Source organism: Chaetodon auriga, chromosome 6 (genome assembly GCF_051107435.1).
Source record: "Chaetodon auriga isolate fChaAug3 chromosome 6, fChaAug3.hap1, whole genome shotgun sequence".
Taxonomy (NCBI): domain Eukaryota; kingdom Metazoa; phylum Chordata; class Actinopteri; order Chaetodontiformes; family Chaetodontidae; genus Chaetodon; species Chaetodon auriga.
The window spans coordinates 1,104,121-1,123,636 of NC_135079.1; the positions used below are offsets into that span (position 1 = coordinate 1,104,121).

Here is a 19,516-nt window from a genome sequence, read left to right on the forward strand (position 1 = left end):
TATTACTATTAATTCATTCATCCATATATTTTTACGCATGCATTCATGTCAAAGCAGATTTTACTAATTTTCAGCTATTTTGTAAAGGACTGGAACTCATGATTTGTTTCATTCTGGATAAATCTGCTGATTGTTTTCTCCATTAATCAATTGACTGATTTGTAAAATTAGAATACAATAATTCAGACAGGAAGTGGAAATACAAAACTGGTGTCAAATGGAAATACTTGGTAACAGTAAACACGATTTCAAGCTGACATAACCTTTTACATAACTTTCATCATATTTACATAACTTTCCTGAAATTTGCTGTATTTCACTTAAACAGACAGCATGTGAAATAAGCATGTTGCACATATATTTGATTAATGTGTGTAGACACTGTAACATGATTAAAGTTCGACAGATTCTCTGAACATCACAGGAGCTGCAGTTAAGATTTGTTTTAGGTTCAAAATAATTTTAAAGTTGAGTGTCAAAGTTGATCCTTGACCTTAGAAATAGAAGTTTGACAAAAGCACATCAATACATAGATAAATAAACACATTTTAAATTATCATTCAGTCTGTCAGTTATGTTATTGATTTATAATTTGGTCAATAAAATGGCAGAAAACAATGAAAAATGCACATTTCAGTTACTCAGAGTCCAAACTGTCTTCAAATTCTGGACCTGCAGTCCAAAACACAAAGCTACTTGGTTTACTGTGATATAAAACAGAGGAAATATATATGTTTGAGAGGCTGGAACCATGAAAAGTTTTGACATTTGAGCAAGAATAATAGAAAATTAATCATTATCACAATAGTGATAATCTATTAATCACCTAACTGACAAATTGTTGAGGGTCCAGTCCACATACTGGTGAAGACTGTGAGGTATGGTTAAGAGCTCTGAGAAAAAAGTAAGTGGACGTCAAGTAAAGACTTGATTTATAAACCACTGAAAGTTGTCATGGTGGCGAAAATGGGTCGAAAAAATTTCAGGGTCAAAAAACGATCCTTAAAACAGATTGGACTAAATTCATAACCGATGCCAAGAGTTCTCTGGACTCTAATAAATCATAGCTGGTAGTAGCGTCCATTAACATCCAGTTTGACCTGCCTGTCACACCTGGACGTCGTGCCACAGCTAACATATCAGCTCTACTTATTCTATTTCTATGCTCGAAAACAACGCCGATCCTCCGCGCATGCGTACATTCTAAAATACGATTTGCACAACGGTCCAACATCAAAGATGGCGGGAGCCTCCGACCCACTGGAGGACATGCTCTTCAATGAGGTGGATGAGAAAGCAGTTAGCGATTTAGTTGGCTCTCTGGAATCACAACTCGGCGATCGAAAGGTTCCCACTGCTTCATATTCCGACGGGAAACGGGAGGGAGCTCCGGCCGCTGTCAGCCAGTTCTCAGGGAAAGTGCGCGATCAAGTGGGGTCTCTGGAGCAGCCGCAACAAGGGCATCCAAAAGCGGGGTTAAACCAGGAACCCGGCGCTAATGAGCCGCTCTCCGGCAAAACTCTCACCTCCTCTACCTCCTCTGTCGGTGCCGGGGCCGTAATAACCGCCGGAGCTAGTCTGCAAACAGTTGGAGCATCTCCTCCCACTATTTCCCCCGTACCGGGACCCGTAACTTTGACCACTCAGTCCGCGGCTGCTAGCTTCCACCGGGCTGCCGTCCTGGGTCCGAGCGCGGCTCCCAACACCAACATCGCCCCCGTGACGGAGGCGATCAGGACCGCTTCTCCCGGCTTACAAAGTTTAAACGGCAACACTGGAGCTGTAAAGTTGGTGAACTCGCCCGCTGTCCCTCCACCAGCCGGGGCCAGCACAGTCATCAGTACTGTCAGTGCTGGCAGCTCCACCATCATCGCTTCCATGGCTTCTCAGCCCAGCTTTCCTGTACCTCAGTCCTCAGTGGCGTCTCCCGCTGGAACTTTGCAGAGGCACCCCAGCCCGGTGGCCAGCGTCGCCCAGAACGGTGTAGACCCAAAGGGTGCCCCCCTGGTGACCCAGGGTGCCCCTTCCCCTTCAGCCTCCACCTCTCAGGTCGTGAACCACAGCAACCCTCTGATGCACACCAAGATGTTGGTGCCCAGCCAGCCTGTTTCTGGAAACTCTGTCATCCTGGCGAGTACCCCCCCGCCTGCTGTGGTCCAGTCCCCCATCAGCCAGGCTCAGACCGGGACCAGTACAGCTGTTGTCAGCCTGGCTGCTGCTGGGGTGAAACCGGCGGTGAACGGAGTGGGCCAGCCCACGGTGGCTGTGGTGAGGCCGCCGGGCGCTCCCGTGGTGGCCACCTCCATCCAGCAGCAGAGACCCGGGCTGGTGGCGAGCTCGACCCGAGCCGCTGCCCCTCAGCCAACGCTGGCGGTCCGGCCTCAGCAGCAGACCACCATCCAGCTGCCCCCCGGGTTCACCATGCCACCTGGTGAGTGAACACAAGGATGCTGCCTTGCTCGCTGCCCTCACCTGATGGCTCACCTGTTGTTGGGTGATGCTGCTTGCATGCAGAGGTCACCGCCTGTGCCTCTCCTGTGTTACAATCACATTCTGTAACAGAGCCAAAAATTAGATTTTACCTCAAAAAAGAACCCAGCGATGTTTGAGAGACTTGGGAGGACGTTTGACCAAACGTCCTGCTGCTCTGAAGGTTTTTCCAGAATCCACAGACGAACATCTGGATGAGAAATCTTCAGTCTGCTGAAGCTGTGACTGTGTTTCCTGTCAGGGTGACCAGAAGTGACAGCGAGTCACGCCAGTGTCTTCTACATCCCAGAAATTTAGAAAGACTCCACCTCTGGCTTCTGTCTTTGTTTGGAGTCACGACTTGTGTCACAGATCTCGTTCACGTTGCAGCAGATTGAATGTTTTTCATCGCAGACTCGTTGGGGATTCTGGAAAAACCTTGAGCACAGCAGGAAGTGATGTCAAACCTCCCTGTGGAGGCTCTGCTGACGGGACTGCTGCTACTGCCAGAGCTCAGGCCATCAGTCCAATCATTGATCAGCTGATCGTCTGAGGATTCATTGGGAATTATTTTGATAATGAAACGTTCTCTGGTTCCAGTTTGTCACACGAGGATTCGCTGCTGTTCTTTGTCTTCATGATGATAAACCAGATATCTGTTTCAAACAAACATCTGAAGACATCAACATGGACTTTGGGGATTTTAATTTTAATGTATTTTTCACTATTTTCTGACATTTTATCAACTAAATGATCAATGGAATCACAGAGTTTCACTGTTTGTGATCACAAAGATTCATCTGCTGATATTTTCTTGATTGATCTATGAAATGTTGGAAAAAGTGGGTGAAAAAAGCCAGTTATAGTTTCCTGAAGCCCAGTGTGACGTCATGGGCTTTGAGGTCGCAGGTGTTTCTGTGTGCTGACGACTGCTTCCTGTTTCCTTCAGGTATGGTTCTGGTCCGGACTGAGACGGGTCAGCTGGTGATGGTCCCTCAGCAGGTCCTGGCCCAGGCTCAGGCCAAGACGCAGCAGGGCCAAACGGTGGCCAACATCACCCAGAGACCCGTGACGCCGACGGCCGGTGGCACCATCCGGGTCAGCACCGCCACCACGGTAGGTCTGCTACGCATCAGAGGCTGTTCTCAGCGCCGCCGCGCTCTGATCTGGAGTCACTGCGTTTCTGCTGCGTCTCCATACTGCGCTGTACTGCATGTTTTAACACACTCGGGTCAGATTGACTCGGCCGTGACGCTCCTTTTAGGAGCCTAAATGCAATTCTTGGATTTTTGGTTCTTACATGGGTTAATAAATAATTTAAGTTAAGTTTAAAACAGTTAAAATACATGGTAATATAAGTTAATTGATTTAGAAGGAATTAAAAGGCCTATTTACAGGTATTTCCAGTTCATTTGTATGGTAATCTAATTAGTTTATGATTTAAAATGCATTTTGATGGTTTAAAATGGATGAAAATGTAATGGATAGGAGCATCTAAGAGGTTGGTGTTTTTTGAGGTGCTTTACAGCTTTAATTACTTTGGTTGAGGCTCCCGTGAGGGCAGTCAGTCATTCAGTGGGGCGAGGTGAGAGTGGATGCTTGGATGGATGCTTAATGCCCATAATCTATATTTTCCAGTATCACCCTTTCTTTGTTTTTGCATAAGTAAACCGTTTAAACTTGGACGAGCGGTCCTGTGGATTTCTTTTTTGTGGATGTGGATATTAACGAGGGGATTTTGAGAGCGTCAAGCCAAGCTCCATTGTGTGGAAACCTACACTCTGGTCAGATCGTGTGTGTGAACCCATCAAAGATCATCTGTGAGGGAAGAAGCTCCACTCTGTGAGACCTCCTCTCAGCTGATCTCACATCAGTTTCAGGGTCACCTTCTCCTCTGAACCTTTCAGTCACATCAGATCAATAACTGAAGCTGATGAACATCATGGTTTTGAATCAGGACCTGCAGGATCTGGATCCGGTGAGATCAGATCTGCAGCTGTTCCTCAGTGTGTCAGATACATATTTCATATTTCAAACTCCATCAGGACGTCTTAAACGTCCCTGTCTTCTGAGGTAATGACCTGAATCTCTTTGGGTTTTTGACTGCTGGTCAGACAAATCAAGACTTTTCATATCATCAATGTCAATCTATCAAAATCAGTTGATCTGATTTCCACCACCAGTGTCCTGACGTGAACTTAAAGCTGCCAGGTTAACGGCTCATAACCTGATGTCCCATGATGCTTTGTTGTTGCGTGGCGTCACTTGTCCTCCCTCTGTTGTCTGCAGGCTCCTCAGACCGTCCGCCTGGCCACCCCCGCTCAGCCCAGAATGGTTCAGTCTCCCTCCACCACCACTGTACAGGTGTGTTTCCTGTCTCCTCCTCCTCTTCTTCACACACTCACCTGTAACTCTGCAGGTAAACACAGGTCTGTCTTGGTCCCACCAGCAGAGGGTGGTGGCCACAAAAACACAGCTTGTCTGGTGAAAATCGTGACATCATGCAGACGCTGCATTGGCCAATCAAATGCATGAAAGTGCACGTTCCTAATTGGGTGATTTGCGATGTGAACGTGAGGGATAAGACTTAAAGTCAATGTATCAAGTCTGTGTTTTACTGCAGAAACGGGAGAATAAAAGAAATCAGCTGTTTGGATCAAAAGAAGAAATCTTCGTCATAGTTTAAACGCCTCGTCTCAGTTGTGGTCGTAGTTTGAATCGTCATCGGTTCGGTCGTGTTTCCTCTCCTTGATGGTGTTTGTTGTTTCCCAGAAGGCCATCACGGTGGCGCCCGGCGGTGCGGCGGTGTCGGTGAAGATGACCACCCCTCAGAAGGCCCAGACGGTGATAACAGCGGGTGGGACGCCCGTGGCCAAACCCGCCGTCGTCCCGTCCGCCCCCCTGACCAGCACGACGCCCGCCACGCCCGCTGGCAGGGTCACGGTGGTGTCCCAGGTCGAGTTACATTTCCTGTTTACAGAGCGGAGGTAGAAAAGTCACAGGATGCTTCCGACACCTGCCTGACTCACCTGTGTTGTTTGCAGGAGATGCAAGAAAACGTGAAGAAATGCAAGAACTTCCTCGCCACGCTCATCAAGCTGGCGTCCCACAACTCCCCCTCCCCAGATACCTCCAAGAATGTGAAGGCCCTGGTGCAGGACCTGCTCGTGAGCCACTTTGTTCCGTCAGTTTCCTCCTCACGTTCTGACTGTGTGTGACTGGACTCTAACTGCTGCTGTGTGTCTGTGCAGGACGCCAAGATCGAGCCCGAGGAGTTCACCACTCGGCTGCAGGCCGAGCTGAAGTCCTCCCCACAGCCCTACCTCATCCCCTTCCTCAAGGTACGAGTCCGGGCGCTGCCGCCAGCGCTGCTGCTGCTAATGGTGCTTGTGGTAATGCTACTAGTAGTACTGGTGTACTGGTGCTAGAGGTACTGCTGGTACTGCCGGTACTGGTAGTGCTGGTAGTGCTGGTACTGGTGGTACTGGTAGTGCTGGTAGTGCTGGTACTGGTAGTGCTGGTACTGCTGGTACTGGTAGTGCTGGTACTGCTCCTGAGTGACTAATTATCATTATTGTCAGTTGAAACTGATCTGATCCTCACCTGAGTTTGATTATTGATGATTGATTCCAGCTTGATTGATGTTTTTTGTCCAGACTGTTCTGGAATCAGTGTTGTGAAGGCTGATAAATTAAACATCTTCTTCTTCGTGAGGATTCATCCCTTCATCACCGTCACTTCTGTAATCTCGAGGTGTTTGTCGCTCCACAGAAAAGCCTCCCCGCCCTGCGTCAGTCTCTGCTCAACAGCCAGCAGTCTCTGGTGACGCCCACCCCCAGCACCTCCGCGCCCCCCCTGGCCGCCCCTGGCTCCGTCACCGCCGCGGCCATCCGGCCGCGGCTGCCCATCGGTCCGGTCAGCGGCGCCGTCAGACTGAACCCGCCACTCACGAACACTCTGGTACGATCTGAGATCTTCAGGTTCACGTTCAGCAACGTCCACGGAGAAACATTTAAGATGTTAACGTGGCTTTAACCTTTGCTCACCTGCAGGCTGTGGGCCGAGCAGGAGTCCAGACCGTGCAGACTCGCACACCTGTTGTTTTCAGTCAGACTCTCAGACCTCAAGGTGAGACTCTGTGGACCAATAGATGGCAGCGATCAGGTCGAATCGTGTCCGTCACAGCAAAGATTGTCTGACCAGCGGTTGGTGTTTGTCTCTTCAGGTACGCTCGTGAGGGGACCCACAGCTATCATTGGCAAAAGTCCTGTTCACCTGGCAGCTCAAGCCAATCAGAAGAAACTGAGTGACCCAGGGGGCGGGACGTTCAGGTGAAGCACAAACTCATTGGCTGGAATTAGTTTTGCACCTTTCAAACAAACATTTCAAAGTTGTTTAAGAAAGGAGAAAAACTGCATTCAGACACATTTAAAACCCAATAAAACAAAAGGAAACCACCAAACAATAAAGATGGAATCTGAAACAATGAGAGCAGGTCAGGTGAAAGAGCTGGAGACCAAATGATGCTCGCTGAGGTACTGTCTCATCATTATGAAGTCAAATATTAGATAATCATACCGCGTGATCAGTAAACCATCAGAGATATTCACAATTTATCCTGCAGGAGGAAAATAAGAAATATCCTGATCAACAACGAGACGAGAGAGAGAGATGAGAAGTGTCTCTGAAGAAACCTTCAGACACACCTTCATGAAGCGAACGCTCAGAGGCTGTACTTCAGTGAGGACAAAGTACTACGAATATATATGAATATTCTAAATGTCAGAACCGTGAGAAAAGGAATAAAACTCAGGACACTTTGAGACGACAGAACCAGACCAGTGACCGGAGACGTTTCCTCCTGACTGGAGGATGAAGAGCTGATTATTTCCTCACAGTCGTAATAATCCTCTAATTATCAGACTCAGAGTCTCGATGATGTGCGCTGGTACATGAAAACATTTGATCTGCTCTGTGGATGAAAGTCTGTCAGTCTGTAGTTCACCGAGGAGCCACCAGAGGGCAGCGTGGGCACACGGCGCTGAGCGCCAGCACTTCCTGTTTGAGAGCAGGAGAGAGTTTACTGATTCACACCTGCATTAAGTACATGAAAGTACATCAGAATACTTCAATACGTGAAACACAAGAAATACATGAAAATACTTCAAAATACTTCAACATATGAAATTACTGCAGTAAACGAAACACACTCAAGCATTTTAAAGTGTTGTCATTGCTTGTTCTAGACGACACCAAAGCCATATTTTTACTTCCTGGTTTCTTCGTGTACTGATAAAGAATCAGGTCTCAGAATCAGGTCTCAGAACAGGTCCCAGGACCAGGCCTCAGGACCAGGCCTCAGGGCCTGCTGATGTGTGTGTGTGAACCTCCTCCTGACCTCTCCGCTCCGCCTCTCTCCACCTCAGAGATGATGACGACATCAACGACGTGGCGTCCATGGCCGGCGTCAACCTCAATGAGGAGAACGCCCGTATCCTCGCGACCAGCTCGGAGCTCGTCGGCACAAAGATCCGATCCTGCAAAGACGAATCCTTCCTGCCCACCGGCCTGCTGCACCGCCGCATCCTGGACACAGGTACTGTCGCCACAGAGATGCTCTTCTTTTCTCTCCTTCAGGTGCAGATTTGTATTGAAGAGTTTTAGTCTAAAATTAGTCTAAGGTCAAAGGTCGAGCTGCAGAGGAGCTCGTGAAGGAAACATCCACCTCCATAGACCTTTGTGTTGTGACGAGTGAGATCCTTTGTGTTTAAGCAGAAGCAGCCGAAGCCACCAGACTCCATTCGGAAAAACAGCCATTTTATCATGGTAAAACTCACTTCATTCAGACTCAACAGAAACAAAATAAAACCCACCAAAACCCTCTTGGTTCATCCTTTCACTGCTCCATCGATCACCATCAGCTCTGGTTTGGTTGAAACTCTGAATTCAGGGAATCAGGAGAGCAGCAGAGAGGCAAAGTGTTGGTGTGGAGGGAAACTTTCAGAAACCTTCAGTTCATGTGAGGGCGTCATGCAGATGCTCACCACGATGTTTCTCCTCTCGTCTCCAGCGAAGAAGCTCGGGGTGACCGAGGTGCCGCTGGAGGTGGTGAACTTCATCTCTCACGCCACCCAGTCCAGACTGCGCTCCCTGCTGGAGAAGGTTTCAGCTGTCGCTCAGCATCGCACAGACGGCGGAAAGGCAAGAAACGCACACGCTGACATTCATTACAGAGCGTTTCACAGGCAGGCACCTTCAAAAACTGTGTTTTTGAAGGTGGCATGTTGTGCTCAGGTTCATGCTTTTGTTTGGGGGTCCACTAGAAGAGGCTTTGTCTCACATACAGCACCTGTATTCACACGCTCTGCTCTGATTGGTCAGGCACAGCAAGTCTTTGCAAACACAAAGATTTGATGGAGGCGAATTAGAGTCATGTCACAGAGGAGTCAGTGTGGTTTGACTAACCACCTTGTTCCTCTGTCTTCACCCTCGTCTTCATCAGGATGAAGAGCATCATGAACAGACGTCGGACGTTCGCTCTCAGCTTCGTTTCTTCGAGCAGCTGGAGCGAATGGAGAAGCAGAGGAAAGATGAACAAGAGCGAGAGATTCTGCTGAAGGCTGCCAAGGTACACGCACGCACGCACAGTTAAGCAGTGTCACAGCGTGAAGATCTCTAATAAACACCAGAGATTCCTTCAGTTTGATATTTCACATTCACAGTTTTGGAAAACGAAAGCGCAAACAGAACTCTGGATGTAATCAGATTACACCTGTTACATTATATGTACCCAATGTAACATGAAAACATGTTCCGTCCAATCAGAGGACAGAACACATGTTCCATCCAATCAGAGGACAGGACACGCATTTGATTCCATCCAATCAGAGGACAGGACACATGTTTCATCCAATCAGAGGACAGGACACACATTCCATCCAATCAGAGGACAGAACACACATTCGATTCCATCCAATCAGAGGACAGGACACATGTTTCATCCAATCAGAGGACAGGACACACGTTCCATCCAATCAGAGGACAGAACACATTCCATCCAATCAGAGGACAGGACACACATTTGATTCCATCCAATCAGAGGACAGGACACACATTCGATTCCATCCAATCAGAGGACAGGACACATGTTTCATCCAATCAGAGGACAGGACACGTGTTCCATCACATTGTTATCATCATGTCTTTATATAAACACATTATTCTTGATGAATGAGTGATTGTTGCTGTTTTTAGTTCTCACAAATATTCTGTTCCGTCCGTTTTGTGTTTGTACTGTTTCTTCGTCATTAGGTTGAGGCTGAAAAGGGAAAATAGGTCAGAGTTCAGATCCTCGTGTTTCCACATCAACACTGAGCCGTGAGCAGACGTCTGGAGTGGAAATCAGATAAAGTCTGACTGATGTGTTTGTGTTTAACTTCCAGAGTCGCGCCAGACAAGAAGATCCTGAACAGGCTCGCCTGAAGCAGAAGGCTAAAGAGGTACGTTTGGAATACAAACACGAATCGTCCAACAGCCTCACCTCCAGGTCCATCTAACACCTGATCCAGAGCTTTCAGTCATGACGATGGGGTTTCCAGCCTGAGTTACAGCCGCACCAGAAACACAAAGACAGAGGAAGAACAGGAGGAAGATAGAAATCTGCATACAGATACAGAAAAACGTGCTAAAAATCAAAATTACAAATGTATAGTACAAAGTACACAGTACGCAGGCCAGGGTACACACATGACGTTTATGTGCAGTCATTTAATACATGTGCAACATAACACAAGAAGTTCATCGATGAGATGACCAATGGTTCTTTGACCTTTGTGCACATGTTCTGTTCAACGGTCGCCCACTTGTTCATCTTCATCTTCTCCTGAGGATCAACTTTAATAACTGATGATTGAGCTCAGTAAAGAAAGGATCAGATTTTGGTTTTATTAGCATTTCGCTCAAAGCACAGCTGTGGCTCACTGCAGCCTCACAGAGCTGCTGGCATGGCTGTAGACACTGAGTCTGCACAGGAGGCACATTGGAAGCAGCAGGCTAGCAGCAGCAGGCTAACAGCAGCAGGCTGGTAGCAGATGCAGCAGCTTCAATCAGTGACCCTCAGAGGTGACAGCCAGGCGCTGGAATCAGTGACCTCAGGCAAACCCAGAGTCCAGCAGAGGTCAGAGGTCATTACCCATAAGTCTCTGTGATGAAGACTATGAGCCAAGTGGAGGCATGTCAGAGCTAGGGCTGGGCCATATGGCAAAAGATATGATCATGATTGGATAATACTGCCAGTTTGAAGAGGATCCTGATCATGACTGAAGCCTGAAGGGCGCAGAGAGCTCCTCAGTTAAACTTTCTACATTATTAGCACGATAAATAATAAATAATAATAAAAATAACCGAAACATGAAACATGGCTTGGTTCAGGATATACTTTGCTAAAAGAAAATATTGAATGACATCTAAATGTCGACCTTTGACTTTGCAGACATGCTTTATCTGCCTTAGCAACATGATACAAGTCAGTGTGTCTTCTTAGTAACTTCTGACTGTGAAACAAAGCGAGCCAGAACACGTCTGGAGGGTTTCTTCATGAAGCTCAGCTGCTCTTTAACAAACGTTTGGAAGTTAATCAGACCAACATTTAACAAACCAACCAGTTATTCTTCATCACTGACCTCTTTTCTCGTCTCAAACTGAAAAATACTGTTCATAAACACTTCTGGAAAACAGAAATCTCACCGTCTGTGTCATCCGACAAAGTAACTCATACTCATGAGGCTCGGTACTGCCCCCGGAGGCCGAGGGCAGAAAGCATCCACTGGTACCTGGCTGATGGCTTGTGGGAACTGCAGTTGTAGTTACTGTGGCATGGTAACTGTTGGGGACCAACAACAGTCCTCACAAGCATAGAAAGACAAGAGCGTGTGTGTGTGTGTCTGTGTGTCTGTGTCTGTGTGTGTGTACACACCATGTGCCCTCCTTCCCTTCCAATTAACATTACAGTGTGTTAATGAGTGTCAGTGTTGCCTCAAATTACATCTTCTGTCCGTTCTGCTCTTCTTCAACCACACACACACACACACACACACACACACACAGTTGCTGTACATTGGTGTGAAGACTTTAATTCAAACATCTGAGTCTAATGTGTTTCAATATTAATTTGGTCTGAGTAGTTAGTGATGATGTGGAGAATAAGAGAGCCGCTAACACCAGCTGCTAACACACGAGCTGATAACAAACGAGCTGCTAACACCAGCCGCTAACACCAGCTGCTAACACCAGCCGCTAACACCAGCTGCTTACACGAGTTGCTAACATGAGCCGCTAACAAACGAGCTGCTAACACACGAGCTGCTAACACAAGCAGCTAACAAACGAGCTGCTAACACGAGCAGCTAACACCAGCTGCTAACATGAGCCGCTAACCCGAGCCGCTAACAAACGAGCTGCTAACACGAGCTGCTAACGGCTAATTCAGCAGACTGTTAATGGAGACATTTTGACTAAATGTAAACAAATTTGTACTAAAGAAGCAAGACATTGTACTTCTTGTTTACATCCCCCAAAGCATCATGGGAACCATAGTTATACAACTTCGAGCAACATTATCCCTCAAAAAGAAGTAAGACCAAGAATAATACAAAGTTCCTTGATGTGAACTTTTAACAGTATTGATCCTTGTCCTGTTGATTAATGTGCCACAGATGAATGAGCGACGTTTGCAGTCTCTATGACCTCTTGTCGCTCTGTCCTCCTCCACAGATGCAGCAGCAGGAGTTGGCTCAGATGCGGCAACGAGACGCCAACCTCACGGCTCTCGCCGCCATCGGGCCACGTAAGAAACGCAAGCTGGACTCACCGGGAGGCGCCTCGGCCGGCACGGAGGTGAGCCATCAGGAGAACTGTGTGTGTGTGTGTGTGTGTGTGCGTGCGTGCGTGCGTGCGTGCGTGCGTGTGTGTGCGTGTGTGCGTGTGTGCGTGTGTGTGTGTGTGTGCTGGGGTTTGTCAGGGTGGAGTCAGCAGCGTTAAAGCTTTTCAGGGTTAAAATGTCGACGATGCGTCTGACATATTTCTCTCTCTTCATGTTAAGTCTGAGCCGTGACCGACAGTCTCACTGAAGTCAAAGACAAATAACAATAAATAGAAAACAAGTGTGGGACGCTGAGGCTCTGCAGCTGTGCAGGTAGAGCTCCCCAAATGTCCTGGATTAGCATCTGTTTGTGTGTGTGTGTCTGCTGCATGATGACTGCAGAGAAACACACTCTCATGACCTTTTCCATCAACTCTCTCACACACACACACACACACACACACACACACACACACACACACACACACACACACTCACACACTCTAATCCAGGCAGTGACTGTGACCAAAGTTGAGTGAAGGGGGTCAGTGTCTGCCTGGAGGTTTGTTGTGGGTTGTTGTGACTCCCCCTCCCCCCCTAGGGCAGCCATACATTCAGCTCTGCAGAAATGAGCTCGGGGCTGGGTGTTGGAGGGGTGGGGGGTCGTGGCCTGAGGGTGATGCCTGCCTCGTGCTCACCCCGCCCTCGCTCACATGCTCTCTCTCTCTCCACACATCCCGCCTGAGGCTCGCCCCCCAGCAGTCCCAGACAAAGGCAGCAGAGCGACTGGGGGGGTGGAAATCCAACATTTCAGGGGGTCGATTAAGCCTCTGACGGAGGGCAATGAACTCTGGGAAATGTGAGCTATGTGCTGGCCTGTAGTCAGTAACGTAGCTGTGGGACGTGTAGCTGCGTCAGTCAGGTTAGTGTCTTCACGGCGTCGTCGTCTGCATGTTAAAACTGACTCTGGGTCTGTCAGAGCTGCAGCAGATACAGGTGGACCAGTTTGTATAGAGCAGCTGTGTCCACAGCGTCCACAGCTCTGGAAAAGTCTTGAATTCAGCTCCTTTAGAGGAGATGAAGACCTTAAACTTGCATCAGCTGACTGTTTTTGGCCACTTGGGGGCAGCAGATTCAAGTCTTGAGCTTGAGTTTGATCCAAACGAGGCTCAAACTTTAGCAGGAAAAGGTGAAAACATGAACGAACGCTCGCCTCCATCCTGCTGTGTGAACATGAGTCAAAACAGCCGCTGGAGCTGATTCTCCTGTCGGTGCCATTAAAGCACCACAGAAGAAGAGACAACGAGAAGATGTGTTCATGCGAGGAAGGCTGCAGCCTCCTCGTCCTCGAGTGACGTTCGGGTCACATGATTCACGGACGTCATCATTGTTCACTCGGCCTGTGTCTGTTTTTATTCACACAGCAGCTTCTTCTTCAGCACAATCGCTCTGGTGTTCTCGAGCCTCCTGCCGCCTCCTCGTTCTGATCCGCCCTCGGGCTGCAGCAGTCCGCCCTTTAGCTCCCGACTGCAGGCCCGATCAGGCTTCAGATAGTCCGTCCTCCCCCGCCCTCCCCCGGTGCCCCGAGGCCTCGGCCTGTTATGAATACACGCTAGCAACGCAGCAGCTTTGTTATTCTCAGAGAAAAAAACAACAAACAACCTGCTTTACCGCTCAGCGTCCTGAGGTCGACCGCAGGCTGTCGACAGGCTGTCCGCCGCCGTCTCTGCTGCTTTAACACCTCAGAATGAGACGTGATTCCTGTTCAGTGACCGAGCTGTGAAAGTCTGATGGAATAATATTTCTTATTATTTCCCTGCAGTGCAGAAGAATCATTCCTGATAATGTATTTAATGCAGGCTGGGCCCAGATCAGTGACAGGAAGTGAGTGGGTGGATGAACCAGGGAAGTCTTGACTTCCCTCCGTTGTGGCTGATGTGAGATCAGTTCTGTGTGCTGAGCGGCAGAAACACTCTGGTTGTTCAGTGCAGATGATGATCTTTGGTTGAGTCCAGACCACAGATGAGTTAGTGGATGTGATGTAGCACCTCCACCCGAGTGTTGGTTTGTCCCAGTGGTCACTCGTGGTACTGCAGCGAAATGTCCCAACAATCATTTTCCCATAGACCTCCTTCATAGGACGTCTGTCAGGACGCCTCCATCTGTGAACAACTGTCAGCCCTCAGTTTGTAAAACTTTCACAGAACACAGAGAAGAGATTTCTGGGAGTTTGGACCGAATGATTTCATTTGTTCTCCCTCTTCCCGTCCCTCCCTGTCTCTGTCCCTGTCTCTCTCTCCTTCTCTATCCCTGTCCCTACCTCCCTGTCTCTCTCCCTCCCTGTCTGTCTCTCTCCCTCTTCCCGTCCCTCCCTACCTCTGTCCCTGTCTGTCTCTCTCTCTCCCCCTCTCTGTCCCTGTCTCTCCCTCCCTCTCCCTGTTCCTCTCTCTCTCTCTCTCTCTCTCTCTGTACCTGTCTGTCTCTCTTCCTCTCTCTCTCCCCCTCTCCCCGTCCCTCCCTCCCTGTCTCTGTCCCTGTCTGTCTCTCTGTGTTGGCGTGGCCGCGGGCCGTGTGGCTTCATAATGCTCTGATTGTGTTCCTGTGTGGACCTGGAGCTTCATTCCTTTCCTCTGCTGTCAGCTCTGCCTGCAGGCTGCCGCTCTGAGCTCGTCTGTCTGTCTGTCTGTCTGTCTGTCGAGCTCAGAGCGAGAGACGACGAGCTGAGCTGCGTTCGCTGCGTCTGCACGCTGAGAAAACACACAGGCGACAGTGATTCAGCGGCACTTAAATGACAGATTAATGTCAGAATGAGCACATGGAGTTTAAAGATCAGCCTGTTTTAAGATGCTGTGATGAATGAAACGTGTCGTATCTGTCGGACTGTCGTAGGAGTCGCCGCTGAAGGACGCCATCAGCGCTCGTTTCATGACTTTGGTTTCCAGACAGTCTTGTGTTGTTTCAGCCTTCAGGCTCTGCTCAGAGAGGAAATACAAGCTCAGTTGTCTCTGCAGCAGTTTGCACTTCATCGTCACGAATCACGTGGAAAACCAGTGAAAAGTGGCTCATTTCACTTTCAGCTCCAAACTCTATTCTTGTTATTCACCATCAGGTAAACTGGTCCCAGTGATCCGAGGCTCCGCCCACAGCCACACACCATCTCTCACCTCAGGGTTGATTCAGGAAACTGCTGATTCACACGTTGTCCTTTTCAAACACTGCTTCGTCTCACAGTCTTTGGCCCGCTGAGCTCGCCTCGGGACATTTCGGCAGCCTGGGAAGAAACGCTCCGAGTCACTGCTGCCGCTGTGAACTGAATTACTGTTTGTATAACGTGCAGTGTTGGGAAAGAGGGCCTGTTGGAGCAACATCTCTGACAGAGCAGAGGAGTCGTGTTTGAGTAGTAGCTGCAGGGCCCGGGTGTTACCTGGCCTCAGGCTGCAGACACACCTGAGACATGAAGGTGTGGTGATCCTCCTGCAGGTCTGGACTCAATGAGTGATTAAACTAGTGTGGGAGATTTCACTCAGTGCTGTTAATGATGGTTCAGGACCAGGGGTTCTCAGAGTTTGGATGACTGAGTGCCAGGTTATGATTGAGGGCTGCACCCACGAGTTTGTTGTGGATTTGTGTTTGACGGCGTTTAACCTTAAATTCCTTGAGCGCCGAATTGTTTGCGGACCAGGATGATCACTTAATCTGATCCGATGGAGTCAGAGTTGATCCTCCTTTGCTCCTCGGCCGTAGAGCATTTCCTCGATCAACGTTAAACTTTAGCTAACAGCACAAACATTGATGAGAACAGAAGTCCTGTGACTCGTGAAGTGCCGCCTGTTCCTTTCTGTGTGGACGGACAGATGGACACCAGCAGCTTTCCGCGTCTTGTCATTCCTAAAACACACTTTATAACTTTGGGTGAAACTTTTAAAGAGAATATTTTCTGCTCTGCTTCAGCTCGGGACAAAATAGCTTTACTTGTTGCTAAAGTAACCCCTAACTGCCGTTAACTAGCACCTCCCAATGAACACGACCGGGATCGAACACAACCTCAGAGACCAACGGAGGCCGTTTGACCACAGGGAACAGTGTGACAGCACTGAGGGGATCTGAGGAGTTCCCTGATTGACAGATAGCTTTACTCTTTCCTAAACTAACTGCTAACAGCTCAGCTAGCCGTGCAGCTAGCGGCCCCTGAGTGCTGGAAGCCAAAAGCTCCTCAGCACTGTAGCCCCCGTCGCTGAGGCTTCTCAACACATCCGAGGCTTTGATAAAATAAGAGAAGCAAACCCAACACTGACTGCAGCTTCAGATATTCCTAAAAACCCCAGAACTTCACAGCCTGTACCAACACGGGTTCAGGACTGAGGCGTGGCTCGAATGATTAACATGATGAAAAAAGTTGGCAAATACTAACTGAACAATCCACGAAGTGTTAACGTGCTGCGGAAATAAAGAGCTGAGTGAATCTGAGCCAATCCCATTTTTTGGGAAACGATTGTTGTGCAAAAAGCTTCAGTGTCTGCTGCATTCATGGTCCTCTGGTCTGGTTCTCTGACTTTAGCCTCACTCCTCAGCCCCTGAAGGCCGACCCTGCCACCCAGACTCAGTCTAACGCTCCTCTGTCTCCTCCCTCAGGTGGCTTCAGGCTCGGGCGCAGGCTCCTCCTCGGCCGCCTCCTCCCGCCAGCAGCTCCGCCAGCGCATCACACGAGTTAACCTCAGGGACTTCATCTTCTGTCTGGAGCAGGACCGCTCCACAGCTCGCTCTCTAATGCTGTACAAGGCGCTGCTGAAATGAGGAGTCCCTCCAGGAAGAGCACTCGGCCCACTGCAGATCACAAACTGGATCACACTTCGACCTCCAGCCCTCGTGTCCCCAAACGTGTCTCACCGTGACGGTTAATGTTGGCCTGAGTCTTTGCTCCCTGCAGTATCGTTTAACCTTCTGTTTGTCTTCTGGACCCACCTGAACCCCCGCCTCTAGTTTTACAACGTCTCTTGGTGTTTTTTGAACAGGATGTCTCACTTTTAGCTTCTTCAGCTGCCTAGCTTTAGACCGCACCGTACTTTTCAGTCCCATGTTTGTTCAAATCGAGCTTGATTTAACGTTGCACTCCTGCAAAGTCCAAGTCACACCAGAAAGGTTTGGTTCTGTCGGCTAGTTGGCTAGCTACTACTGTAGCTTGTATGCTAACTGCTAACTTGCTAGCTGGCCAGGCTAGTGCAATAGCTCTCTGGGCTTGTCACCATGTCCTCGCTGTGGCTCTATTCAGAACTTCATCCCATAGGAAGTGATTTAAGAGGGAAAAGAAAGCTGTCCGAGCTAACAGTCAGTTAGCATGCTTGTTAGCTCCTTAGCTTAGCTCGGTCAGAAACAGAACAAGAAGCTGTTCTATAAACAAATCACAACCAGAATTGTTTTTTTCTACCATCTTCTTCCTTGTCAAAACCTGGCGCCTACATTACCCACAATGCAACCGGACCTCCAACAGTTGAGTGAAGGTCCTCGATCAGACTTCAGCTCCCTCTGAAGACATAAAGGCTTTACACTTCTTTGAAACATATGCAGTAGAACAGCTGGAAACTCACGAGGTGGGAAATGACTGAAGGTCAACAGATTTCATACAAACATGTTGAAAAGAACGACGTGCAGGTCTGAAACTAGACACCCTGAGGAGTCCAGACCGCGACATAGACTGATCCTGGAGCTGCTGACGGGATCGCTCACGAGCTTTCGACTCCAGCGCTGTACCTGATCAGGTGCCTTCGAGTCTCATCTTTGTTCACGGCTCCATCGAGACGTTCTGTCGGTTCGTTTCCCTCCGGAGCCTCTCAGCCACCACTCAGGACGCCGGGCTCACGGACGCTCACGTTTCTGTTTTTTAACCTTTGTGACGTCGCTCAGATCTGTGAGGTCGGTCGTCACTCGTTCAACCATCGCTCTGCATTTTAAGTCGTCCGCCGCGAAAATAATGAGGAAGTTTTATTCAGCAACATGTCGTCGATGGTTGTCGGAGGAATGTTCACCGCGAGAACTGTGAAGCTTCGATGGTCGAATGAACGGGACGAAACGGTTGTTAGATCATGTTAGAGTGTGTGTGTGTGTGCGCGTGTGTGTGCGTGTGTGTTGACAGCCGACACATTTTAAAGGTTTAAGGAATAATTCAACATTTAGGAAAATCGTTTCTTTTCATGTTCGGATTGACACTCTCGGCTGTTAGCCTAGCTTAGCATAAAGACTGGAAACAGGGAAACGGCTAGCCTGGCTCCGTCCAGAGGGAATAAAAGCAGCTGTAAGATCACTGATTAACACGTCCCATCTGGTTTGTTTGATCTGGTTTTACTGGAGGGTGTGTGTGTGTGTTTGTCGGCTGCTGTCAGTCATCCACCGTTCTGGATCAAAGACTCTTCGACTGAACTCCAGTGAAAACAAAGAAACCAGATAAAACGTGAATCAGAGCGTTGGAGCTGCTGGGAGGTGTTTCCTTCAGACAGAGCCAGGTTAGCTGACTTTATGCTAAGCTAAGCAGCTCCTGGCTGTAGCTTGGTATCAGCGCCCGACTCTCAGAGAGGAAGAGGAGGATTTCTGTAAATGTTGAACTCTTCCGCTCGCTGACAGTTTTTGTTTCAGTCATCAGGGAGCTGGTTCTCCGACCGTCAAAACTCACTCAGGCTGCGTTCATGAAGGCAAACAGACATAAAGCTTTAGATCAAACTACATTCCTGCAGTCCCCTCCTCTTCATCCTCCTCCTCCTCGTGCTGACGTGTTAACGAGTTAGCGTTGGCGTCGGCGTCTGAAAGTCGACCTCGTACTGTTGAACACGCTCATTTGTCAGAAGTTGAAAATGCAGTTTCGCTTCACAGTTTGCTGATGAAAGTTTTTAAGATGACTTTTTTGGAAAGGTGTGTACATTAAAGGTTTTTAACGCTTTAAATGTCTTTTTCCCCTCATATCGGGCATTTGGTTTGTATAGTATATAGCTCTAACTGCTAACTGAAGCTGTGGTGTATGTACTGTATATTCAGTCAGAGTCCAGGTCTTCAGACGCCCGGATTATGTATCGTCTGTTGGAAGGACACAATTTTTGCGACTATTTATATTTCCTACATTCTGTATTCAATCCTGATGCATTTCAGGCAATGCAATTTTACAGTTGTTTGTACCTTTGCAAAAAAAAAATGAAATAAAGA

At 48.5% G+C, this 19,516-nt stretch overlaps 1 protein-coding gene across 1 annotated transcript; it reads left to right on the plus strand.

The window, feature by feature from the left end:
- The first annotated feature begins 1,239 nt into the window (after window positions 1-1,239).
- Window positions 1,240-19,509, plus strand: LOC143322601 (transcription initiation factor TFIID subunit 4-like). Its single transcript, XM_076733890.1, has 15 exons — window positions 1,240-2,431; window positions 3,419-3,585; window positions 4,759-4,833; window positions 5,242-5,424; window positions 5,514-5,636; window positions 5,721-5,810; window positions 6,241-6,429; window positions 6,522-6,597; window positions 6,695-6,800; window positions 7,896-8,065; window positions 8,540-8,670; window positions 8,972-9,097; window positions 9,912-9,968; window positions 12,241-12,363; window positions 16,961-19,509. Exons 1-15 carry the CDS (start codon window positions 1,240-1,242, stop codon window positions 17,120-17,122), a joined length of 2,970 nt encoding a protein of 989 aa, XP_076590005.1. The 3' UTR covers window positions 17,123-19,509.
- Window positions 19,510-19,516: the final 7 nt, after the last annotated feature.

Coding starts and splice junctions, on each gene's coding strand:
- LOC143322601 (XM_076733890.1), top strand. CDS start 1,240: ATGGCGGGAGCCTCCGACCCACTGGAGGACATGCTCTTCAATGAGGTG. Junction 4,834..5,241: donor CCTCCACCACCACTGTACAG/GTGTGTTTCCTG, acceptor GTTGTTTCCCAG/AAGGCCATCACGGTGGCGCC. Junction 9,969..12,240: donor TGAAGCAGAAGGCTAAAGAG/GTACGTTTGGAA, acceptor CCTCCTCCACAG/ATGCAGCAGCAGGAGTTGGC.